Source organism: Ceratotherium simum, chromosome 3 (assembly GCF_057802395.1).
Source record: "Ceratotherium simum simum isolate JZ-2026a chromosome 3, ASM5780239v1, whole genome shotgun sequence".
Taxonomy (NCBI): domain Eukaryota; kingdom Metazoa; phylum Chordata; class Mammalia; order Perissodactyla; family Rhinocerotidae; genus Ceratotherium; species Ceratotherium simum.
This window is the reverse complement of record NC_141902.1, coordinates 70765843-70785938: the sequence shown is the minus strand read 5'-3', so window position 1 is coordinate 70785938 and position 20096 is coordinate 70765843. Positions and strand designations below refer to the sequence as shown.

General features: G+C 50.4%; 1 protein-coding gene across 4 annotated transcripts in view; it reads left to right on the top strand.

The window, feature by feature from the left end:
* RASGRF1 (Ras protein specific guanine nucleotide releasing factor 1) overlaps window positions 1-17110 on the top strand; it is a 110229-nt gene extending 93119 nt beyond the window's left edge. Inside the window, exons 23-27 of one of the 4 annotated variants that reach the window (XM_004421884.3) lie at window positions 1505-1702; window positions 5816-5895; window positions 12370-12487; window positions 13507-13575; window positions 16609-17110. In XM_004421884.3, coding sequence (XP_004421941.1) covers window positions 1505-1702; window positions 5816-5895; window positions 12370-12487; window positions 13507-13575; window positions 16609-16701 — 558 coding nt within the window. In that variant the 3' untranslated portion in view covers window positions 16702-17110. Of the gene's footprint in view, window positions 1-1504; window positions 1703-5815; window positions 5896-7352; window positions 7617-12369; window positions 12488-13506; window positions 13576-14104; window positions 14472-16608 lie in introns of those variants that run through there. The other 3 variants (XM_087428779.1, XM_087428781.1, XM_087428782.1) reach the window with 3 other exon arrangements.
* Window positions 17111-20096: the final 2986 nt, after the last annotated feature.

The window sequence follows — 20096 nt, the reverse complement described above, 5'->3', positions numbered from 1 at the left end:
CAAGATTATACTGGCTTCATAGAATAAATTGACAGGTATTCTTTTTTTCTCTATTCTCTGGAAGGCTTAACTAATCTATTCATTTAAAAAATTAATATAACATATGTAAAACTGTTTTAAGTTCAGTGTTTTCTTTGTGGAAAACATGTTAACTACTACTTCCATTTAATTAAGAGCTATACTCTGTGTACTGTTTTGTGTTATCATTTCTTCCTGGTTCTCTTCAGTAGTTTTCCATTCTTAAGTAGTTTTACAATCCATTCTTCCTGATGTACGTCCTTTAAAAATTGTTTTTAAGAAGATTTCTTGGTGGTAGACCCCTACAGTTTTTATTCATCTGTAAATGGAAATCTATAATGTCATCTTATATCACCTTTTTTTTAATAAGTGGCCTTTTTTTTTTTTTTACTTTTTATTCTGAAATAATTATAGATTCATAGGAAATTGCAAAGAAATATACAGGGAGCGCATCACTTCCTGCTGCCCCAGCTCCTTGCAGTTCTAGCTCCCTGATGTTCTGGCCCCAGCTTCCCATCCCCCTGGCTGCTCCAGGTTCAACCCACATTTGGCTTGTTTGTGTGTATGTGATTGTTTACTGTGGGGGCAGAAGAAAGGAGTCCTTGGAGATCCCTGCTACTTTATATGTGAGACCAGTGATGCCTCCAGCTGTGTCCTGTCCAAGCTCTAGTTGGATGGCGGGAGATCCCCTCAGAGCGTGGCTCTTTTTAGCTCTTTATCCTTCCACGTGAACTGTAGAATCACTTTGTCAAGTTCTTTAGAAAACTCCCGTTGCATGTCTTATTGGATTGCATTAAATTCATGTATTAGTTTTTGTGTGTGTGTGTGTGAGGAAGATCAGCCCCGTGCTAACACCTGCCAATCCTCCTCTTTTTTTTTTTTTTTTTTTTTTGCTGAGGAAGACTGGCCCTGGGCTGACATCCGTGCCTCATCTTCCTCCACTTTATATGGGATGCCACCACAGCACGGCTTGCCAAGTGGTGCATCGGTGCGTGCCCAGGATCCAAACCAGCGAACCCCGGGCCACCGCAGCGGAACGCGTGCACTTAACCACTTGCGCCACCAGGCCGGCCCCAAAATTCATGTATTAGTTTTGAAAAATGACATATTTACATTCCTATTTGGGAATTTGATCTTTTTCTTCATTTATCAAACTTTTTATAACCTTTAGTAACTTTTTTTTCACGTAGCATCTTACATAGTTCTCATTAATTTAAGTTCCTAGGTGATTTACTGATTCCCATTGTCATTTTGAAGATAATATCTTTCTCATTGTACTTCCTAATTGGTATTGCTAATATAGAGAAAAGGTTTCGCTTTTGTATATTGAGTCCTCAGCCAGCTCTGTTAGTTCTAGTGGTTTTCCAATTCAGTCTTTCGGGATTTTCAAATAGACAGTCATGCCATCTGCAGATAATGGTGATTTATCTTCTTTACAATACTTATTCCTCTTCCTTTTCTCTTGTCTCTTTTCATGGACTTAAAGATCAGTAACTTGATTGCTTCGGAAATCGTCCGCAGCGAGGACATCAGCGCGAGGGCAAGCGCCATCGAGAAGTGGGTGGCCGTGGCCGACATATGCCGCTGCCTACACAACTACAACGCTGTGCTGGAGATCACCTCGTCCATGAACCGGAGCGCCATCTTCCGGCTGAAGAAGACGTGGCTCAAAGTCTCCAAGCAGGTGCGTCAGGAAGCTGGCACCATTGCCTGCCTGAGGTGGGCTGGGGCTGGGACGGGGAGACCAGAGGGTTGGCCATGGGGAATCCATGGGTGAGCAGAGGTCAGGGCTGAGGGCCAACACGCCCAGGTAAAACAGAGAACCTCTTCTCCTGCATCACCTGGGACCGGGTATCAGGCTCACAGATGTGGCACTGGGACTCAGGGGACTTTAATTCCCACCTGAATAACTCATACCCCAAAGTGGGAAGTATAAGACCATGATTATTGGTCCCAACACTCTTTTCCTTGAGTTGGGACAGAAGAGTGATGGCCTCGTGGGAATCCCCGTCCAGATCTGCAGGTTGCTGAGATAGTGGTCAGATGATCCTGCAAGTCCCTTCCCAGGACTCTAATTTCACCAGGCTTCTGGCCACCAGAGAGTTAGCTGGTCCTTGTTGCCCACTGGAGAGTTGGTGATCTTAAATGTGGGTTTGACCTTTATTCATTCAGAACGTAATTCTGAAAAGCCAGAGGTGGATTCTTTCTCAGGAATGAGGTTCCCTGCATTGGGGTCATCAGGGGGCAGCTCTCCTGCCTGCAGGTGTGCAGGAGGCTGGAGGCACCACAAAGGACAGGGTAAGCCTCCAGAGGCACCGAGAACTTGGCAATAGTGTCTGTGGTCCAGCAGCTGGGTGGGCTGTGCGCAGCCCAGGGCCTCCAAGGGGCCTGTCTCATCTGAGCCACTCTGGATTTGCGTTCTGTGTCCCTCTCATTGTTCTCTTTATCCCCTGCTCCTCACTATCCTCCTCATGCCAATGGCAGGTCACGATTCTACCCCCTAAGCAGGCAGCAGGTCCGCAAATCCCTCCTGGTTAGATAAGCAGCCAAACTCAGGACAGCCCTGGGACATCTCTGCTGCCCCTCCACTGCTGTCCAGTCCCCCAGGCCCAGAGCACAGCAGGACTGCAGAGGGCGCCAGGGATACCCCTTGCAGCCCAATGAGGCTGGGCCTCCTGCCTCTTAGCATGCAGAGAGGCCAAGGTCAGGACAATAACTGGAAGATACCGGTCTTGTTAGTGGGGTCCTGGAAAGAACAGAGGCTGGGAGCACAGAAGCGCAGGGCTGCAGGCACATCTGGCCGCACGTGGCACACGATGTCGTGAAGTCTCCTGAGTTCTGGGGCTGAGCAAGGCTGCTGCAGAACCTCCAAGTCCTCCAGGCTGATTTGGCCTGTCCAGGTTCAGGCAGGGCTATTGGCAGAGTCTGAGGGGCCCATTCCATGTCAATATCTTTCTTCTCCTGCCCTGTGCCATCAGAATGACGTCATCTTTTCCAGAGGCCCTCTGACCAGGCTCTGCTTTCCCATCACACCGGGGGCTCTGTGAGTTTCTTGGCCTCATTCTCCAGCATCACCCTTGTCATGGAGTTGGGAGGGAACCGCCTTGATGATCCTGAAGTCTTCTGTTCTCTTAGGAAAGTGCAAATCGAGGGCAGTTAGAGGTCAAGGCAGGGGCCTGGCCTACATTCTAGCATGTCATTCAAGACCTGGGGCCAGCTAACCTAGTCCAAAAATCAAGGATGCCTCTGAAAGCACATCCAGGCCTGCACCCTCGAGGTAGACTGGACCCCACTGGCTTCTCTCAGCCCTTCAGCTGGCTGTAGTTGTATGTCTGCATAGCGCTTGGCTCCCAGAGCTTCTGGGTGGCCATGGCCATGGCCTGGTCAACACCAGCCAGGGACAGTTCTTTCTCTCTCTCTGCAAGTATCCCATGGATACTTGTGACCCACCAAAATGGCAGCATTTCTTAGAGGACCTGAAATGTAGCCTCAGCAGCTAGTTTTCATCATTCCCTTAAACGTGCTGGCCCAAAGCAGGATAGAGTTATGTCCGAGTCCAGTCCAGCGCCTGACCAGAGTCAAGCGGTCTGGTTTAGTTTGGGCCTGCTGGTCTCCCTTTCCCCTTTCTTCTTTCAACCATCTCCCCATCCTCTTCGAAAACAAAGCTTTCCTTCAGGAAAGGATCAGATGATGCTCTGCTATAGGATGACGCGGATGACTAACATGGTTTTGTGTGTTTCCTCTCTGGAGGATGGCTGCATTTTAATAGAAACAAAAGCCTTTTGGGCTCTTTGGGAGGGAGCAGCCTTGGCTGTCCAGAAGTCTTCTGTTTGGGGAACAGGAAGGGATGGTATTTAGGAAGCCATATAGTCATCTTTCTTCCTAACACTACTTCCAAGGCAGGCTCCTTGCTTGGTCTCTGGTTTCAATGGCATGTTCCTAATGCCCCCATATTTCTGCCCACTGGTGTTCATACTCCAGCAGAGATGCCCAAGATGCTGGGGCCCTAGTGTCCCAGTGAACCTCAAAGGATGGAAGCTCCTGGCCCGGCTAGAAGATACTTGAGCTGCTTCAAGTTGGAACACACTTTCTAAGTGGCAGCTGGGAAAATCCAGTGGCCGCCCAGGCCACAAGCTCCTTCCTAGACAGTAAGCACAGGGATGTGGAAAGAATCAAAGTGTGCCCAGCTTGGGGCCACAAATTGGTCCCAAGTGTATATAAAAAACACACCCATCAGAATACCCTCTGTGCATTTTCATGGCCTCTAAGCATGGTGATACTTCACTTGGAGCTCTGTGGCCACCGGGGCCTCCTGATTTAGCATCTGTGTCACCTACAATTCTAGGATACCTAGGATATTGCCCTTAGGGAACACCTGGACCTGCCCTCCCATCTTCTAGATGTGAAAGCTGAGGCCCTGCAAGGTTAGAGGAGTAGTGACTTGCCCTTGGGCACACTGAGGGTGGGTGACAGAGCCCAGTGAGGCCCCAGGTCTCTGGACACTCAGTCCCCACCTCTGGCCTCACACCACATCAGGTCATCCCTCTGCAGGTGAATGGGAAAGGAGAGGAAGCAGAGGTGCAGCTTTGGAAAGAGATTGATTGCAGGAGGGCGGTGGAGACCCTGGGGCAGAGGTTGGCCCGGACATCTAGGCCGTGCTGGGAATCTGAGAGCTGAGTCATCTGCCCTTGACTCGCTGTGGCCTGTGCTCTCCTGGCAAGTGTCTCTCACCAGATCCAGAATGCATTTCTGCTTTGAGCAGGGTCAGTCCAAACAGTGCTTCTTCTGCTCACTGATAAGGGACCGACCTGAACAGTGTGCTCTGCTGGTTGTTCCCCTTGAAGAGTGCACATTGATCTCGTTGTCCATCAGAATGAAGACTTTTTAGCATTTCCTGTGGCCAGATTTCTCAGAGAAAAATCGGGCTCAAAGATTAGGGGTGCACTTGGCTTCTGTGGCCAGCGTCCCCTCCAGGCTGGCTAGCCCTTCTGATCACGGGGTGCACAGCTGGTTTCCGGCGTGGTTTCTTGGCCGCATTCTGGATTTTGAGGACCAGAGCAGGAAAGGAGGTCACTGATCTGTCTCACCACTTTATAAATGAAGGAGCAGAGGTGAAGGGGTTTCCCCCAGGCCACGCAGGGAAAGTACGCTCTCCACGGCACACACCTGCTCCCTTTAGACAAACTCCAGCCACCGAAACTGCTCCCGCCTAATGTGCGGGCGGGCCTGGCTTGGTCATTTGGCAGATGGGACCCTTGGCCTTGGGGTTTCCTCTGCTCCATCAAGGCCTTTTATTCTTGATAATCAGTTCATTTGCCATCTTTTTTCTTGATTCTTAAATTTGGGTAGTGTTCCTAATACATAAAAGTGAAGATGTGAGAAGATGGTCACATGCTTTGGGGACAAGTCATGAGAAAGAGCGTGATAATGAAACATGGGCCATTCCCTTCTCCGGGTGTGGACTGCTGGCAGTCACCCACCAAATCCTAAACCACCAGGTCTCAGGATCCCACAGTGTTTCCGGGACCAAAATTGACTCAGGCCCCCCACGCCCCACTTCCCTGTTTCTGAAAGATGTGTGTATGAGCACAGGCCCACAAAGCAAGGACCGTGGCTGCCTCCTCAGGAGCTCAGGGGCGAGGCTCCCAGGCCCAGGCAGGCCCCAAATCCGCCTGCCCCATCAAGAGGCAAAGCAAAGGCGGTTCCAGAGCCCTGGAGGGCAGCATGTGGAATGTGGACCAGAGCCTTGGGGCTTGATGTGCGCCGTGTGCTAGTAAATGCTTCTAATTCCTTCTAGACAAAAGCTTTGATTGATAAGCTCCAAAAGCTTGTGTCATCAGAGGGCAGATTTAAGAATCTGAGAGAAGCTCTGAAAAAGTAAGTTTGTGTCGTTTTGTCACCGTTATTTTTTAAATTGTAAAACCACATTGCAGAGGCATTCACATGCCACCTCTGGCTGGAGCAGGAGGTCTGTCTGTCTGTCTGTCCGTCTGTCTGCCCACAAGACCCCTAGATGTCCCAGACCCCCAGGGTGGGTCAGCTTTGACCTCCATCCTCTACCAAAGAAATTCCAGGCTTTGGGGCATTTCCCGGGAGAGGCACAGGAAGAACATTGGAGTCCCAAGAAGCATAGTCGCTGTGATGATAGTAATAGTGGTGCCAGATTCTTTGATTCTAAAATACACATTTTTGTTTTTACATTTTAATATTTCTGATGTCAGGATATGTCTTAAAGTCAACGTGTTTATTTAACGTGGCTATGTTTCCTTTTTTTTTTGCTTGATAATCAGTCATCAAAACAAGAGTGCGTTTTACAGACAGTGGCATCTTGGAATCAAAGAAATGCAGTTTTACCCATAATTGCCCCTTACAGTTTGCAGAGCTTATGGCTTTCCTGCCACAGTGTGTGTGGCCCCGTCAACATTCCCAATCTCTGCCTGTTGTCAGTTGGACCAGGATAATTCTTTGTTGTGGGGGGCTGTCCTGTGCGCTGTAGGATGTTTAGCAGCATCCCTGGCCTCTACCATGAGATGCCAGTGCCCCCCTACCCCCCCACCCTGAGTTATGACAACCAGAAATGGCTCCAGACATTGCCAGATATGCCCTGGGTGACAAAATCGCCCCCACTGGGAACCACCACTATAAGATAGATTCTCCCATCCTGTTTTTACAGACAAGGATACTGAGGAGCTAGTGGTTGGACCAAGGACATGCGACCATGGGGACAGAGCCAGGCCTTGGCCCTGGCTGGCCTCCAAGGCTCTGTGGTCTGGCTGAGGCTGCCTCCCCTAAGGGTCCGAGTCCAAGGACTCGGCCCATTTGTACACTGCAGCCACACACGTGAAATGCGGGCTTGTTTCACTCCCATTAGATGTGCACTTGGGGTTTCTACACTAGTCTCTGCCCTCCTTTGGGCATGAGACAAGTGTAGTGTCTCCACCATGCTCCCTGTGGCACCTGACATGCCCCTTTGGGCTGGCCCTCATCCTTTCTCTCCCTGCCTATCTGGATCTTGGAGAGACCCTGGGAGACCCCTGGGTCCTGGCTCCCTATGGAACCCAGGAACGCCTCTCCTTCCTTCCTGGAGGGAGCACGGGATCACCACCGATTCAGGGCCCACCAGAGTTCACCACCCCCCGGAATGCAGGGATGGGACCAATCAGCACCTCCAGCCTTTGATAGCTGCTCTGGCACACTACACACACAAACACACACACAGCACGCTCCCGCCAGCCTCATCTGCCCTTCTCGTTTTCTTCCTGCCATTCTTGGTCTGTCCCTAGCCAGCTCCGTGTCCATCGCCTTGACCATCTCCACTTTGTTTGTGTCCTCAGACAGATGTTCCACCATCTGTGTGTCCGGCCGTCTCTTCCGCCCGGGCTCCCTGGAGCCCCCGTGGCCTGTGCTTGTGGGGAGCTGCCCCCCGTGCATTCACCAACTTGTCCGTCCACCCCCGGCGCCGCTCCATCTGCCTCCTTCACATGGCTTCCTCGCCCACCGCCGCCGCCACCGCAGCCTCCACTGCCTCCGTGGCCCCCCATTCTGTCCGAGTCCCCCTCCTGACTGTCTTCCCTCTCTCGGGTGTCCCGTGGGCCAGTGTAAGTGCCTCTCCCAGACGCCTCTGCTCCCTGCCGCTCGGGGCGGAGGGGGCCTTCAAGCATTCTGGGAGCTAAGACCTTTATGCAAACCAGGTTCTTGCCTTATGGAGACGTAGGCCAAGCCATGCACAGGAAGGAGAGATTGAGGAAACTTGGGCAAAGGTTTCTGCATGCTTTCTCCAGAGGCACTAAGATTTTCACATAGAGCAGCGTTCTGTGAACACTGGGAGTCTGTCTCACCAGGCAGGGAACAGTGGTCAGAGGGAGTGACGTGGCAGTCTGGGGCACAGCTGGTGACCTGCCCAGACAAGGAGCCCGTAATGGGCCTCACCATGTGGGTCTTCAGCCCCTTTCAGCCCCAGGCCTCCATTTAGCCTGTCATTAAACATTCTGTCTTACACCAGCGCCTGGGCTAGCGAATGGCCTTATTAGCGTTACCAGCCAAGACTGCACCCTGCATCCTACCTCTCTTCCCCCAGCCTCTCTTAAATATCCCCTGACCCACCTACAACTCTTGCCATGTGCCCCCCTTCAGTCCCCTGCCCCGGCACCCCAAGAGTGACCTTATCTCCCCTTCTCATTCCCCAAAGCCACACCCATGAGAAGTCATGAGACCGTCCCCTCCTCTCAGCCTCCCAGTGAGCAGAACCTCCCACAGCTCCATGTAACAAAAGTTGCCTGAGAACTAAATTTAGCAGTAAAATTTGGTCACCAGCTCCTTGAAGGTTGATTCCGGTTTTGCCTGCCCTGTCTAATCTCAACCCAGCACACATTTGCATATCTGCACCTTTGTCTTTAGTTTGAAGAGGAAGTCCTCACTTTAGAGGAACACGGGGGACAGGCTTTATTGGAGGCTCTGCTCCCCTAAATTAAGGCTGGGAAGAGCTATGGAGGAACGAGTCAGCCAGCTGACCACCAGGCCATCACCATACACCCTCCAAAGGGGTGAAATCCGTCCGTCTGTGTGGATATGATGAGTCCAAAGGCTGAAGTTCTGGAGTTCCAGAGTTTCAGGGGCTCCAAATACCTGTTTCCATCTTTATTTCCTGCCTGTGGCCACACAGCAAAGCCTGGTCTCCTGCTAACGAGACAACAGAGCAGTTTGTGTCCAGGGGGCCAAAAGCAAGATGGGACTCTGAGCCCCACCCCGACTCCTGCTCCATTGCCCTTTTTTTTCCAAAATCTGGGTACCTCATTGCCTCACACCACGTGCCAGAACCTTGGGCCCTGACCACAGGGGTTCCAGCTCACACAGCCCAGCCCCAAGTGCCCCTTATGCCCCCCTGAGAAGGAGAGGAGATCCCCGACCAAAGCCAGCAGAGACGTGTAAGAGAGAGTGGTCAGTCCCACAGCTGGGGCAGAGGAGGGAGGGGACATGGAGAGGGAGCAAGGAGAGGTGACGTCTGCTTGTCACTGGCCCAGTTCCGGGGGTTTGGTGGAGAGCTAATCGGGCAGCTGCATCTTAGTTTCGGTCGCTGGTACCACGTGATCTCTATTATCCCACTTGATGTCATCAGGAATTTCTTGGTAGAGAGAAACATCAAGTTTGGGGGCCCCAAATAACCACAGACAAGGCCTGGACGCCAGGTGTCGGCAGGCATTGGTGTGCCACCTCCAGGCACTGCCCAAAAGACCAGAAACAGCTTTTAGATTGGAGGGTGGGGCACTTTTCTCTCTGCTCCCTGAAACCTCAGGTAAAGACATCTGAGGGGTCTGCCAAAAGAGGAAGCCCCCCATTATTGGCTCAGTTGGCTAGGCCCTGATCCAGGGCAAGGCTGGATCCCCCAGAGAAGGGTCATAACGCCCACAGGGAAGGTTCAGAGCTGGTTGGGCATTTTGCCTACATGAAGCCCTCAGCGGGCTTCCCTTTTCATTCAGATGCCCAGCATGGGTCAGTCCTGGTGCAGTGGTGCCCTTTTGGGACCCTCTGCCAGTGGTCGCTACACCACACATGCCCCCCCACAGTCCCTCTACCCCCCACGCTGGCCACTCTGGCAACCCCATACATTTACCAACATGGCTCTGGGTTTTGGCTGTGTGTGTGTATGTGTGTGTGTGTGGTTGAACTGATTAAGCGTGCTATTCCCTAGGCCCCTCCTTCAAGGCCCCTCACTGTGAAGGTAGTAAGTAGGGACAGAGTTTGGTACTGGGGCTGGTGGTGCCACTGGAAGTGGCTAAATTGCACATCCATTGCCTTTCCACAAGTGGATCAGAGACGAACCTCAAATACATCAGGGAATTCCACCTAGTGACCGTCCTAGAGGACCCCCCCTGATTTTTTTCACTGGTCTGGGTAGTCCAAGATGCTGTGAGACCTTCAGAAGCACTCGCATCCTTCAATCATTCACAGCCACTTGGCCTCCCCTTCTCTCTCCGCGATAAGAGGTCCTGCAAGCTCTCAGGTGACCTAGTTCCCATCAGAGACAGCAGGGCCCCGGGGGGAGCACCTCTCAGAAGCTGCCAGCCAGCAACCTGCCGCACCTTCTGGTTCCAGAGTTACTTCTCAGATCTTTGAACTATTTCTCCATCAGATCCACGAGCTTCAGACTTGAAGTGTGATGGAAAGGAAATGAAAAGCCAGGCGCCTAACAATCAGACTATACAGGCTGGAAGGACCCAGAGAGGTCTGCCAGTGACCAGTAGGAGTCTTGCTTTTTTTTTATCACAACCCGCAGTAAAAAAATTATATTTGACAGTGTGACCCTGTATAACAATTCATATATGCATAACATGAACAAAAATTTCACAAAGCAACGTATACTTTTAGTCCATGCAATGAACTCAGATATTTTCTGTTCTATTCTACTTCTTTTTTGAAAAAAATTTTTTAAATATGGTCAACTAAATTGATTTTAACACCCATGAAAGAGTCAACACCTACAGTTCAAGAAACATTTCTCCTGGGGCCGGCCCGGTGGCACAAGTGGTTAAGTGCGCGTGCTCCGCTGCGGCGGCCCGTGGATCACAGGTTTGGATCCCAGGCACGCACCAACGCACCGCTTGTCAAGCCATGCTGTCGCAGTGTCCCATATAAAGTAGAGGAAGATGGGCACGGATGTTAGTCCAGGGCCAGTCTTCCTCAGCAAAAAAGAGGAGGATTGGCATCAGATGTTAGCTCAAGGCTGGTCTTCCTCACAAAAAAAGAATAAGAAACATTTTTCCTGTCCACAGTTTCCCAAACTCCACCTCCTTCACGACTCTGCCAAGCCCATGAGCCAACTGTGTTTGTGTTTGTCTCCTTTAAAGTAACTCATTTTTCCCCAAAATAAATTTAAATAAGAAGGAAAACTCTATATCATGACAGTAAATGGGAAACCAGTGTACTTGCCATAAATACAAAGTTACCATAATAAACAAATACGGCAAAAACAAAACGGTGTTATTAAATTCTGGCCGGATCCTGATGTTTGCCAACACTCTAATCCTGATACCTGTTGCTCTTTGTTTACAAAGAAAAAAGAGGAGGACAGTGGCAAGTGTTAAAAAGTGTCAAAGCCATACTGCTACCAAATGAGCCCTCTCCCTGAGCACTAGGGGAAAAAGTCAAAATCAAATGTTTCTTACCCTATGAATCAATGGTATTTAATATGGTGTCTGTGCATCACCTCACATCAACTCTCAGACCCCCTAAAATGATCCTAGCTATCATCGGTTCTATTGTACGAGGGGAGACTGAGGACCGGAGAGAGAAAGAACTGGCCTGGGGTCACACAGCAAACAGGCGAGGGGCAGGTGCCGGGTTTCTGTTCTTGCTCTGCCATCTGCCCTGCCTCACCTTCCTCTGGAGTGGCAGGATTGCCAAGTGGTCACAAGGAGACAAAGGTGAGATGGGCTAGAAATGAGGGTCACCTGCAATGTGTGCAGCAAGTCCACCTGCTTCTGTGTGCTGAGCTGAGAGGAGGCTGCAGAGCACTGTCTGAAGAGTCCCTGAGGGAGCTCTGTGGAGCTCTGCCACGATATAGTGGCTGCCGGACCCATCACAGAATCAGCTCCTTCCCTAGCACCCCACCCAGAGGCGTCAGGACAAGCCTCGATGGGGCAGTAACAGGAGCCCCTGCTTCAGAGCCACAAATCAGAGAGGCGTGGCCCGTCACTCCTGGCTCCATCTCCCAAAAATGCCGTCCCCCAAGAGTCACCAACCACAGAAGCGGTCACCAACCCCCTGCCCAGGAGCTGCTTCCAGGAAGGTGATCTCAGAGGGCAAAGCTTTCCTGCTCTGGCACCCCAGTGCTCAGGTGGGCGGGAGATCCCAGTGGGGCGAGAGGGAGAGGCGGAGGAGAAGTCTCGGGGAGCACAAAGAGACAAGAGGGCTGGATAGGGTGGCTGGCGGTGACTGGCAGAATGGGGGTGGGGGCTGCAAAGGCCTCCAGGAGGTGATTGAGAACAGAGTTTGGATGGAGAGTTCCCATGGAGAGACAGAGAGAAAGGTGGGCTGGGAGAGGGCTGGTGGCAGACCCTAGGGACTCCGACTGGGATGGAGAGCAGAGAGCTATAGGGGGCCTTCTGGCCCAGGGAGGGAGGGGACAATTGATTGAGAAGCCCCAGGCCCCAGTCAGCACCATATCACCCCCACCACCCCAGAGGACTGACCCTCAGACCCAGATGGCAATCGTAGGCCCAAGAGCTACTGTTATTCTTGGTGAATAGAAATCCGTTTGCCTCTAGAAAGCAAAAGGTGCATGCGGGGTGTTCTGTTCTTAGTAGAGGCTCGTGTTTTTAAGTGAAAAACTTGTTAATGCTGTTTGCTTCAAAGTTGTGACCCACCCTGTGTCCCTTACCTGGGGATGTACCTCACCGACCTGGCCTTCATTGAAGAGGGGACACCCAATTACACGGAGGACGGCCTGGTCAACTTCTCCAAGATGAGAATGGTGCGTTTCCCATGGCAAGGCAGGGCGGGGGACATCAAAACCCAGACCCAAGCCCCGGGCCCACTCGAGCTCTGCCCACCAGGCCCAGCCTGCTTGATAGAGAAGCCTGAATCCGATTTCTCCTATAAGAACCATGGCTCCTATTAATGAGCACTCAGCAGTTGGCAGACCCTGAGCCAGCCGTACCTGCATTCCTCTTTTAATGCCCAGAGTCTGACGAGTGAGTTCTCTCAGTGTTCTCCACCTTACAGATGAGCAGGCTGAGGCTTGGAGGGGTCCATGACCAGCCCAAGGTCATTCCACAAGTAAAGGGCAGAGCCGGGTCTAGAACCCAGGTCTGTCTGACTCCGAATCCCGTACCTCTATTTGCAGCCCATCCATTACTGTTCATATGAATACTTGCTTTCTGTGGCCAAAGCAAAATCACTTATGCAGCACCTCCCCAGCGAGGAGGTTTCAAATATCCCAGAGAAATCTAGGACCTGGCAGGGGAGATGAGGGTCCCCTCCGACCAGGGGTCTGATTTCTAACCATCTCCTCCCCCCTTCTCACTCCAGCCAGAGAGCTGCTGCTTTTACTGGTTTTGCACAATGGGCTTCCACCTAAGATTCTGTTCACTAGAAAGGGCTTCTCTGTCAAACACGAGTTGGAAGCACTATCCTGGTGACAGGATGGGAGCCCCTTCCCGTGGTGCCTCGCACCTGGTGGGCACTTACAGAATGGCAGATGCCTTTAACTTTTGGTGGAGTCGTGGGGCGCTGCTATAGGCTGTTGGATATTTTGTTTTCTCTCAATCACATAGCGTAATTAACCTGCAGTTGTTGACAAGCGTCACCCTTGGAAGCAGATTGCTGGTTTAAAGAAAACCACGATGCCCCGGTGGGGCTTCCCAGGAGGCGACGTGCATGGGAAATAAGAGACTGACTTCAGACCTGGCTGTTGCTGCCCCTTCTGCCCTGCAAAGTGGGGGGTGGCACCAAGATGGCAAACTGTCGTCTAAACTCTCTTGCTTCCCGCAGATATCCCATATTATCCGAGAGATTCGCCAGTTTCAGCAAACCGCCTACAAGATAGAACACCAAGCAAAGGTAAGCCGGGACGTTTTCACAGTCACTTCCCCTTTTGCACAAGTGCTCTGCCACACTCAACCACTCTCCCTCCCTGAAGTCCCCTGCCCCCCCAACCACCACCATCGCACCCCCAGCTCTTTCAGGAAGCCCCCTATTCCCTGCCCCTGCCCAGCGGTGTGTTCTCCCTCCTTCGCGGGGGCTTGTGCTGATCTTGGGGCGCCTGCCTGATTTTTACCCGCCATGGGATGGTTGATGATTGTGTCTGTTCTCCCCCAAGGCAAGAGAGGCAGCATTTATAACATCTTTTTGAAAAGTAAAATGATCACTAGATGTAAAGGGCACACAGTGGAAAGTATCCCCCGCCACCAAGTTCCCCTCCCAAAGGCAACCGTGTCACCCATTTCTCGTATATATGCAAACACAATTAAACCTTTTATGCTGTAACATAGCATACTACACGTTGCTCAGCATCATTCCTTTTTCCTTAATAATGTATCTCGGAGGTCATTTCCTATTGAGGCAGAAGCATCCTCGTTCCTCTTTCCAGCTGCAGAGAAATCCATTTATTCAGCCAGTCCTCTATACTGATGGACATTTAGGTGGTTTCAGTCTTTCACTGCTACAGACAAGGCTGGCAAAAGACACCAGTACATCCAGGACGTGGAGAGTGCCGTGAAGCGTGTGAGTTCCCGGCTGTGCCTCTCGGGGGCCAGAGAGGCTTGTCTGTAGAAAAGACCCATGGAGGAGTTGTCCTGGTCGGGTGGGGCACGTCTTCCCTGCAGAGGGACTGGCTTGCAGGAGGCGGGAAGGGCCCATCTGAGAATGCAGAGCCCCCAAGTGGCCACAGAGAGCAGCATCAGACAGGCCTGAACCAGCTGAGACTGTGGGCTGCTAGGAGGATCTGGACCTTGTCCTAAGGAAGATGGAAGCCCTGAAAGGAGCTTACAGAACTGGATTAATTTCCATTTTTAAAAGATGGCAGGGCTGTATGGAGAACAGTTGGTATGTTAGTCTCATTTCACTCTTCAAACCCTGTGTCGTGGCCCCATTTTACAGATAACATAGCTGAGATTTGTTGTTCCAGACTCTTCACCTCCCAATCCTGTGACCTTTCCTCTCTGCCCAGAGACCTACTCGCTTCCCCGCCAGCATCTTAATCTTCTGGCTTGTAGTTCACAAAAATATCTAGCTCCAGACACACCCCCAAAGCACACCAGAAAATCAAGCTTTTATTGCTTTTCCTTTCTCCTTTCCTTTGGAATAGATTTGCCCTCTAAGAATCTGTCTGTTTTCTGCCATGTTCTGTGAACTCACAATCTGTTTTATATCTGACCGCCATATTAGAGAAGAAAAATCAGTGGGTTCAGCAATTGGGCCACCTTTTCCTTGCTCTCCATTCATTCTCTCATTCAACAAATATTCATTGAGCAAGTACTATGTACCAGGCACGGTATTAGGCCTTGGGTATCTTCTCCTTGAACTTTCCATCAAGCTCCAATGTGTGATAGAAATAAATTTTACTGCTCTTCAGAGTACTTTCATTAACAGCTTTGCAGTGGTGGTGTTTGCTGCCAGTCTCCCGCTAAAGTAAAATTTCTTAGGGAAATTGATCTTGAGCACACTCATTATGGAGCAAACTAACTAATCAGTCTGCTGATTCTCAGAGAGTTTGGGAGGGTAGAGATTCACGTGCTCTAGAAAGGGCTGTCACGTGAAGCTACTAACTAGGTATAAAAGACTAGTCTAGTTCACATGGCAGTAAAATCACCACATCTTTATCAGCGGATATGTGTTAATCTAGACTGTGGTATCTAAAGTCAGCTTCCTAGAGGTGCTGGGTGTGGGCCATTAATCAGACATAATAATCATTTTATCTGTGACAAATAATCAGCTTACTAGACAGCTGGTTCCATCCCTCACAGTATCAGAGAGTCAATTAGCCAAAATGCAAGCAACAAACACTTGATTTTTTTCAAGCAGCTATCAGAAGATTCCCAAATATGTAATAAGAAATATAATTTTTTTCTTCTTTCTGCTCTGGGTTTCTGTGGGGAAAAAAATGAACATTCGGTTCCAAATGACTGACAAATAAATGAGTCTTGGAAAGACTCTTTTTGAAGCTGGGGGCTGCCTGTGAGGTTTGGGCTCTGATCTCTCGTTGCATATTTGATGCACAGGAATTCAGCAAAACACTGGAGGCGGGAATGAGGTGGGGGCAGGGGCAGGAGGAAAGAGAATAACGTCAGCCACTCGGGTGAATCTTCCTGACTCCACTCTAAGATTTTTGCCCTGGAGTGCGCCGCGGGAGGCGAGAAAACTGATCACACAGCCTCAGTTTCCACTTTCCTCTCTTGGGGTGAATATCTGTCGGTGCTATGGAATGCTAATGTTTAAATATATTTTTCCCAAAATACAGAAATGTTGAAAGAATTGTTAACATCCATACACCCACCACCTAGATTTTACAATTGACATTTTAGATATATATATTAAATGTGAGCCCAGGGCTGGCCCAGTGGTGTAGTGGTTAAGTTTGCGTGCTCTACTTCAGCGGCCTGGGGTTTGAGGGTTTGGATCCCCGGCATGGACCTGCACACCGCTCTGTGGTGTGCTGTGGCGTGCTGTGGCGTCATCCCATATACAAAATAGAGAAAGATGGGCACAGATGTTAGCTCAGGGACAACCTTCCTCAAGCAAAAAGAGGAAGATTGGCAACAGATGTTAGCTCAGGGCCAATCTTCCTCCCCAAAAAAAACAAAAAAATATGAGCCCAAATACCTCATCTTGTGTTCAACCAAAGAAACAGCAGCCAAGGGTAATTTTGACGGTATGTAACTTAATATTACTATTAAGACAAATATTAAGACAATATTAAATAATAGTACTAAAACAAATGATATTAAGACTAACAGTGATTAATGCATTTTTGCCTCATGTGCCCACCTGACCCCCCAGTAAGAGTGCCCGGTTCCTGGGAGATGCCCAGTGTCCACAGTCATAGTATTATGGGGGTCCATAACCCTGCCATCCTTATTCTCTTTTTTTCCTCAGGTAACCCAATATTTACTGGACCAATCTTTTGTAATGGACGAAGAAAGCCTCTACGAGTCTTCTCTCCGAATAGAACCAAAACTCCCCACCTGAAGCTGGACCCAGGCCAGCCCCAGCTGCTCCCATGGACACACGCTATAGGATATTGTACATATTCGTTTGGTTTCTCTGGATTTTCTTCTTTAGGATATGCTTCTCCAAGAATACAAATCCGTTCTTGTTCTTAGATTCCTGTAGAAACGGAATATGAATTTCTGCACCGTTTAAGACTTTGCCCACCCATCCCACCCCTCGTCTCCTGCCATGCCTGTTTCTTTTAAACAACTGTATCTTGGTCCGTCCTTCCTAGCCCCTCACTCTCCTCAGAAGGGAACACAGAGCCCATGCACACACGACTCTTAGGCACCAGTCCTGCTTCTGTCCTTCCCCAGCCCAGGCCTCTGGGTTGAGTCAGCCACCCAGGCACCCTCCCAGCATGTTCCATGTAGTCGTTATAACTGGGTGGGGGGTGGGGGGGAGGCGGGAGGGGGGCCCATACCCTGAAGTCCAGTCATCGACAAATCTTCCCGCTGATGGTGATGCCAATTTCCAAAGCAGCTTTTTCAGCCAAAATCGCAGGTCTCAAAACTCCCCCTCTCCCAGTCACCTGGATGGAAGGGAGTCCTCTCCGCTGAGAACCATGCCCCGTGACACCAGCGCCACCCTCTCGTTCAGGCACCACGTCGCTCCCTGCTCTAGGAATAACACCAGGCAGCATGAATAGTCGTCTCAATAAGACTGGACGAGGCCCCGGAACTTCCTGAGGACAACAGAATCACAACACAGCGTCGCGTCGACGTCTGCTGACCGCCGCCCAGCATTCACTGCAAGTCAGGAACACAAAAAGTGTCACTTTTCCTCTTTTACCCGCCTACTGGTCACTACAAGCTTACATTGAGATGCTCCTCTGAGTCTGTATGCCTTGTGAAAATAGTACCACACTGTAGAATTAGGAAACCAGTCACCAAGTGTTTTTATTGCATATACTGTAGTCCTGTCTAAATGCCTTCTAGCAGGAATATAGGACTGTAGTGCTGATTCTGTGAATATTACCATCTATTTTTTACATTGTACAGTATAGAAAACACAGGTTCACTCTGAAGCGGCAGGCATGCTCCACTACAACAAACAGACAACTTTTGCTGTAAGCAATACCTAGTGGTATGAGAATTCTATTTCAAGCCCTAAAATATTTCAACTTACAGCTTGTTTGGAAAAAAGAAATTTCCATTTTTGTAAAAATATATGTTTCCTGATTACCTCTTGCTAATAAATCTATTCTATCTCAGGGTGAACGGTGAGGTTTGATGGGTTTCATTCATTCACTCAAGAGATATCTGATGAGCGCTTGGTCTTTATCAAGCGCTGGGCTGGGACCAGAGATCCAGAGTGACGGGGACACAAGCCCCGCTTTTTGGGGACTCACAGTCTGATGCGGGAGACCATTTCAGTTATCTATTGCGCCTGGAACAAATCACTCCAAAACTTAATGTCTTAAAACAATCATTGTCTTTCACAGTTCTATGGGTTGACTGGGCCCAGCTGGTGGGTCTCGTGTGGGGTTTCTTGCAAGGTTACAGTCACACAGCTGCTGGGGCTGGAGTCATCTGAAGGCTCCACTGGACCGAATGTCCAAGATGGTGCTCTCACATGGCTGGAAATTGATGTCGGCTGGGGGCTAAGCTGGGGCTGTTGACCGGAGCATCCACACATGGCCTGTCCATGTGGCTTGGGCTACTCGCAGTATGGCACCTGGGTCCTAAGAGTGGCCTTCCAAAAGACTCAGGCAGAAGCTGCAAGGCTTCTGATGACCTAGCCTCGGAATTCCCAGAACATCACACCCACAACATTCTATTGGTCAAGCATGACATCAAAGCCAGACTGGTCCCAAGGGGAAGGGAATCAAGCGTCTCCTTCAATGGGAAGAGGAGCAAAGAATTTGCAACCGCTGTTAAGTTACTAGAGAGACAGACCATTTGAGCCACACTGTCACAGGGTGGTGCAGGACATGCCTCGGGGACACCAAGGAAGAAAGGCAAAGTGGTGGGAGGATTGGAAAAAGCTCCACGGAGATGTGAGGAGGTTGTGGGATAAGTAAAGATGGTTTGCCGGGCAGAAAAGTGGGGGAAGGGCACGCCAGGCGGCAGAGCAGCAAAAGCCCCGGGGCAGGAAAGGATGCACTTGTTCGGGAAATAGCTGGTGAAAGCGCGCAAGTTGTTTGGTAAAGAGATGGAGGAAGGACAGAGGAAACCAAGCCATAGGAAGTCCACAGAAAAGGGTTCCCAAAGGCGAGGGCAGTCCCAAGGGTGGGGCCAGGCAAGGTGGAGGCGGTGCTGTGTGGCTATAGGCAGGGCCACCACCCAAAGCCTCCAGGGATGACAGAGGAAGATGAGCGGAAATGCACCGAGGAGGACGGGTCTGAGCACTGCCCCCCAGAGAAGGCAGCCGCGGTCCACCTCAGATGGCTTCTCACAGTCACCCATGAAGGGTGGGCCCAGAACACTGCCTCAGTCACAGGCATGAGGCCCGCTGCAAGGTGAGACCCACTTCCAGAACTTCCTAAGGCCACCTTCCCTGGGACCTGCAGCCAGCTGGCCCCATGACTGCTTTTCAGTTTCCTCCAGGCGTTTTTCATCCCAGCCCCACTTCTGCCATGACCTGAGAGGGGGAACAGAACGGAGATGGGGAGGGGTCTACAGAGAGAAGGCCTGGTTTTGACTGCCAGCTTCACCGCTTACCTGTTGAATGATCCCTGCTAAGTCGCTCAACCTCTCTGAGCCTCAGTTTCTTCATCTGAAAAATGGGGATGAAAATAATATCTCATCATAGAGTAGAATTAAATGAGCTAATGTCACCGACTAGTGCCCCGAGGAACTCAAGGGTGGGCTTGGAAGCATTTAACTGTTATGTTAAGAGACAACCAGTAGCCACCCTGAAGCTAACCAAGCCTCCCTACAAGAGCTGCGCCCATGACTTTACCTTATTTTTAATGCGAAGATCTCTTCAGGAGACTAAGCCTCATTACCATAATTTGCAGTGTACCCGCTTCTCCCTTTTGAATATTCATTCCCTAACCAAATAAAAGTTCCTTCTTCCCTTTGTTTGGGGACGCCATGACTTTGGAAATGATTCCTCATGGCCTCCTATTTGCTGCAAATACGCTTTACTTTGTGAGACAACTTCTACTGGTGTAGAGTCTTATTTAATTCACCAGGAGGCGAGCCCACTTGGTTCGGTAACAGAGACACCAGATTGGAGCTCAATGTATTGACACCCAAGGGGGGTCGTCTGCCCACCTCAAGACATGCCAATAGTCAAGAGGCAAGGTGGTAGGAAAGAAAGGGTTTTAGGGGCCAGCCCCGTGGCATAGTGGTTAAGTGCTTGTGCTCCGTTACTGGCAGCCCGGGGTTCGGATCCCGGCGCACACCGATGCACCGCTTGTCAGGCCA